This window comes from Protobothrops mucrosquamatus, unplaced genomic scaffold (assembly GCF_001527695.2).
Source record: "Protobothrops mucrosquamatus isolate PMUCROS unplaced genomic scaffold, P.Mucros_1.0 scaffold4966, whole genome shotgun sequence".
Classification (NCBI taxonomy): domain Eukaryota; kingdom Metazoa; phylum Chordata; class Lepidosauria; order Squamata; family Viperidae; genus Protobothrops; species Protobothrops mucrosquamatus.
Window position 1 is genome coordinate 1 of NW_015390849.1, and position 5,502 is coordinate 5,502.

Consider the following 5,502-nt stretch of genomic DNA (forward strand, 5'->3'; position numbering starts at 1 on the left):
GGGCCACGCCCACCCAGTGGGCCACACCCACCCGGCACCCGACGATGCATAAGTGGGTTTTGGGTTGCAGTTTGGGCACTTGGTCTCTAAAAGGTTCGCCATCACTGTCTTAGAAGCAGGTGTCAGGAGGGTTCAGATCTGCAAGTCAGAAGCTCAGCCAACCAGCTGGCCAAGTTGGCTGTCTCTTGATCCTGAGGAGGACCTTCAGAAAGTCTGGTTTCCAGCTGGCCTTTTCTTAAAGGACTTCCCATCTTGGGTTGCTTCCAGAAACGGGCCTCTCCGAGCACCATCACTCAGAAATGTATGAGCTGCTTTTGCTAATGCAGCCCATAAAAGGAGAAATGTTTGCTGGAGGGTTAGAGAGAGAGAGGGGGGGGGATTTTTGGACCGAAAGAAAATGCCAGGCATTGCACAAAGGGCAGCTAATACTGCTTGTGGCTGCCTGTCAAGGAGGCAAACATTTCTTAATCGGTGTTTCTTAACCTTCTATGAAAGGGACTGTTGTACTTGTTATATTCCACACAAGCCAAGGTGGCTGCTTAAACGCAGCTCACATCCCCCAGATGCACAACTGTCATTCCCAATCGTTGCCCCTCCCAGATGTGTTGGATCGTGATTTCCATTCTCAGCCAGCCAGCCAGCCAGCCAAGCCAAATTTGGACAGCATCGTTCCAAGGAAGGCGGACGTAGAAGATATTTATATCACGTCAGAATTTCCATGCCGTTATTCTGTAAAATGCATTGTTGTTAGTTGCAAAGTCGTGTCCGACCTATCGCGACCCCATGGACAACGTTCCTCCAGGCCTTCCTGTCCTCTACCATCTTCTGGAGTCCCTTTAAGCTCACGCCTCCTGCTTCAGTGACTCTGTCCAGCCACCTCGTTCTCTGTCGTCCCCTTCTTCTCTTGCACTCAGTCTTTCCCAGCATTAGGCTCTTCTCCAAAAGAGAATAGCTTTGTAGCTTGAAATGATGGGTGCTTGGTGCTCTCTGAGCTTGGTTGTTTTCAGGCAGATGTTTCATTATCCAGACTAACACTGCCAGCACTGATGATGTTACCTAGTTGGGTAAGGAAACGTCTGCAAGAAAACAACCAAGCTCAGAGGCACCAAGGACCCCTCATTCCTGCACATCCTGGTGATGACCATGAACTTGGATGGCTTTAGAGGGGCAGGGTTAAATTCATGGAGGAAAAGGCCCATTATTATAATAATAATAAAGTTGGAAGGGACCTTGGAGGTCATCTAGTCCAACCCCCTGCTCAGGCAGGAAACCCTATACCATTTCGGACAAATGGCTGTCCAGTCTCTTCTTAAAAACTTCCAGTGTTGGAGCATTCACTGCTTCTGGAGGCAGGTTGTTCCACTGGTTAATTGTTCTCACTGTGAGGAAGTTTCTCCTTAGTTCTAGGTTGCTTCTCTCTTTGGTTAGTTTCCATCTGTTGCTTCTCGTCCTGCCTTCAGGCGCTCTGGAGAATAGCTTCACTCCCTCTTCTTTGGGGCAGCCCCTGAGATATTGGAAGACTGCCATCATGTCCCCCCTCGTCCTTCTCTTCGTTAGACTAGACATACCCAATTCCAGCAACCATTCCTCATATGTTTTAGCCTCCAGTCCCCTGATCATCTTTGTTGCTCTTCTCTGTACTCTTTCTAGAGTCTCAACATCTTTTTTACATCGCGGTGACCAAAACTGGATGCAGTATTCCAAGTGTGGCCTTACCAAGGCATTGTAAAGTGGTATTAACACTTCACGTGGCTCTCTTTTCCAGTTCTGCTCCCCAGCTAATACCTTCCTCTAATAGGTTTAAGCTGTGCAAGTCTAAACTAAATTTAACAAGGCTTCAAAACTAGAAGTCCATTCTGGGCCTGGCCAACAAAAAATTAGCTACCGTTTCTGCCGAACTGGTGCGAACTGGCTGAATTCCACCACTGGTTTACTCCTGGTAGGAAGCTACTAGGGGAAAGCACGCCAAAACATCACCTGGGAACATGAAGCACGGTGATTTTAACTTGGGGCATGGTGAAACTGATGAAAGAATTATGAAATTGACTAGATCCCCTTGTGCTATCTAAGGGCTAGTGCAGGGATAGGCAACCTTGGCTCTTTTATGACTCGTGGACTTCAACTCCCAGAATTCCTGAGCCAGCCATGCTGAGGGGAAAGGGAGAGGTTTCCATACTGAGCCATGCTGGCTGAGGAATTCTGAGAGTTGAAGTCCACCAGTCATGAAGGGACCAAAGTTCCCCCATGCTGGCTGAGGAATTCTGGGAGTTGAAGTCCACAAGTCATGAAGGGACCAAAGTTCCCCCATGCTGGCTCAGGAATTCTGGGAGTTGAAGTCCACAAGTCATGAAGGGACCAAAGTTCCCCCATGCTGGCTCAGGAATTCTGGGAGTTGAAGTCCACAAGTCATGAAGGGACCAAAGTTCCCCCATGCTGGCTGAGGAATTCTGGGAGTTGAAGTCCACGAGTCATAAAAGAGCCAAGGTTGCCTACCCCTGGGCTAGTGGATGTCCAATTAGCTGAGCTTGGTGGACCCCTAAAAACCAAGGAGGGTTCAAAGACCTTGGAAGAACGTGGATGGAAGCCTCTCAAGGATTGTTAAGGCTGCATGCTGGAAGTCAGAACACTTCCTGAGAGAAAGCAATGGCTGACCTATTCTGAATGGCTGCCAAGAAAACTACCTCACTCAATTCATGATGTCACCAGGAATTGTACTTGACTTGAAGGAGACTTTGAATGGGCAAAACATGAGGAGAAGGTGGAAGGGAAGGGTGCCCCTGTCTCCACTTCTCTCAAGAGATTATTGGTGGACAGGAAAGGGCTGATGTCATTTTTTCCTTTTTTAGTAACTTACATCAAACGCCTAGGAGTAAAGAGGAATGTCGCAGCTTGTGTGTGTCCTTATTCATGTCTGACCCAGAACGTTGCCCTGAACAGAAACAGCAGCTCCTGCAAGCCGAATGCAGTCATCCTTTCTAACTCCAATTATTTCTCCTGCTGTTAAACCTTTGCACTCCCGTTCTAGACCAAGTAGCTTTTTCTGCAGTGTACAGTATTTGCTAACTGAGCACATGGACAGAGTCACTCAGGAAACAAACACACAAAAGAGGTTTAAAGGCAATTCATAATTAGGACTTTACCTCTTGCACAGCAATTCAAGGTCTGCTCTCAAAACAGGGGGGTGGAGCTGAGATCCAATGTGGAACGGGCTTTTAAAAATATCCATTTATTTTTAAAAAAATTATTTCCCCTCCCCATAAAAGATTAAAAAAATAATTCATTCTCGCTGATCCCTCCTCACACTCCCCACACCTCCTTCGTGCTTCTTGGTTCGGTTTCCTGGAAACAAATAGCGGGAGATTATTTGATTGTTGTTAGATGGCCTCACTAAATGGTGCAGGAATCTCCAAGCTCTAGGAATGTTGTGGGGCATTCTGGATACTTGCCAGATCACACATGGTGCCTGAGTTGTGACTTTTGTATTATTGGTCTAAATATGCTGTCTGGGGAATTCTGGGAGTTGAGGTCCACATGTCTTAAAGTTGCCAAGTTTGAGGAACGTGTGTTTAAGTAGTCCAAAAGTTGGTTCTTTTCCACCTTTTTTATGGTATGGGGTATGGTTTCACTCAACCCCCATAAGAAGATCAGTGCCAACCCAGGCAGCTGCGTTGCACAATATGCTAGATTTGGTTGGTTGGTTTTAATCTTGAACAGTTCAGTCTCATCATGATAAAGGTGTTTTTACACCAATCACCCTCCTTCTCAGTCTGATGTGCACAAAGCCAGAGAATGGGTTGATCCGGTAATCAGGACGAGAGTGTGAATGCAGCCAATGGAAAAAAGTCAGATGAAAATCTGTTCTGTATAACATGTAGTTTGGCACAAAGTCTTGGCTTTCTCTCAGTCTGGCCTCACTGCCCACCTTCTTTTTTTCCTTTCCTTTCCTTTCCTTTCCTTTCCTTTCCTTTCCTTTCCTTTCCTTTCCTTTCCTTTCCTTTCCTTTCCTTTCCTTCTCTTTCTCTTTCCTTTCCTTTCCTTTCTCTTTCCTTTCCCTTTCCTTCCCTCTTTCTTTCATTCCTTTCCTTTCCATTCCTTTCCTTTCCATCTTCCCTTTCTTTTTCCTTCTCTTTCTCTTTCTCTTTCTCTTTCTCTTTCTCTTTCTCTTTCTCTTTCTCTTTCTCTTTCTCTTTCTCTTTCTCTTTCTCTTTCTCTTCCTTTCCTTTCCATTCCTTTCCTTTCCATCTTCCCTTTCTCTTTCCTTCCCTTTCTCTTTCTCTTTCTCTTTCTCTTTCTCTTTCTCTTTCTCTTTCTCTTTCTCTTTCTCTTCCTTTCCTTTCCTTTCCTTTCCTTTCCATCTTCCCTTTCTCTTTCCTTCCCTTTCCCTTTCTTTCCTTTCCATTCCTTTCCTTTCCATCTTCCCTTTCTCTTTCCTTCCCTTTCTCTTTCTCTTTCTCTTTCTCTTTCTCTTTCTCTTTCTCTTTCCTATCCTATCCTATCCTTTCCCCACTCTTTGAGACTTTTCCCATCTCAGACTGCTCTGTTCTCCTATCATGACTCGCTTGAAACACCAGGAATAGGCTTACTTGATGCTTCCAAACCAGCAGGTCAAAATCACCGTTAACCAGATATACGGATAATCCTCAATTTCCAACCATTCATTTACCGACTAGTTGAAATTACAACAGCACTGAAAAAGTGACTTCCAATTGCTCCTTGCACTTACAACCATCTTAGCATCCCCACAGTCACGTGATCAAAATTTGGGCACTTGGCAACTGGCCTCTATTTATGGTGGTTGCAGCATCATGTGATCATCATTTGCAACCTTCCCAGGCAACTTCCGACAAGCAACTTCAGATTTGCTTAAGAACAGCAGTGATTTGCTTAAAAACTGTGGCAAGAAAAGTTGTAAAATTGGGTATACCTTATTTAACAACCCCCTTGCTTAGCAATGGAAATTGTGGTCCCAATTTTGCTCATCAACTGAGGATGACCTATCATTGCGGATCTCAGAACTGAGTTTGTGATTAACTCAGTCACCTTTTGAGTCCTTAGTCATCCTTGCTGTGTCCTTTCTCCGTAGTACTTGCAACGGACACGGCAAATGGGAGTGTGAAAGCCACGTCTGTCTTATCAACGGGGATATGATCGATGCCGTCAACAGAGGGGATTATGGGTAAGAACAAAAATTCCGTTCTTTGAGTTGACGGAGCATGGGCTGAATTGAAGAATTGGGGTCACACCCAGATGCTGTAGTGCAGTGGTTCTCAACCTGTGGGTCGGGACCCCATTTGGGGTCGATTGACCATTTCACGGGGGTCGCCAAGCAAGGCTGTCCGCCATTTTTCCCCCCTTTTCCGGCGGGTGCCTTACCTCCCTTGGGCTGGGCCAGCTGGTGGTCGGCCTGCTCCGTCTCTGCCGCTTGCCAGCTACGCCTCGGCCGGCGCAGGGGGCGGAACCACGCATGCGCGGCGCTCCCGGGCAGGGAAAGTCCTCGACTTA

The 5,502-nt window shown here is 46.4% G+C and overlaps 1 protein-coding gene across 1 annotated transcript in view; it reads left to right on the plus strand.

The window, feature by feature from the left end:
• Window positions 1-5,083: 5,083 nt before the first annotated feature.
• Window positions 5,084-5,502, plus strand: part of TINAGL1 (tubulointerstitial nephritis antigen like 1) — a gene marked incomplete at its 5' end in the record, with an annotated part of 13,876 nt that continues 13,457 nt past the window's right edge. The window contains one exon of the mRNA XM_015828820.1: window positions 5,084-5,176. Within this exon, the coding sequence (XP_015684306.1) occupies window positions 5,084-5,176 (93 nt within the window). The remainder of the gene's footprint in view (window positions 5,177-5,502) is intronic.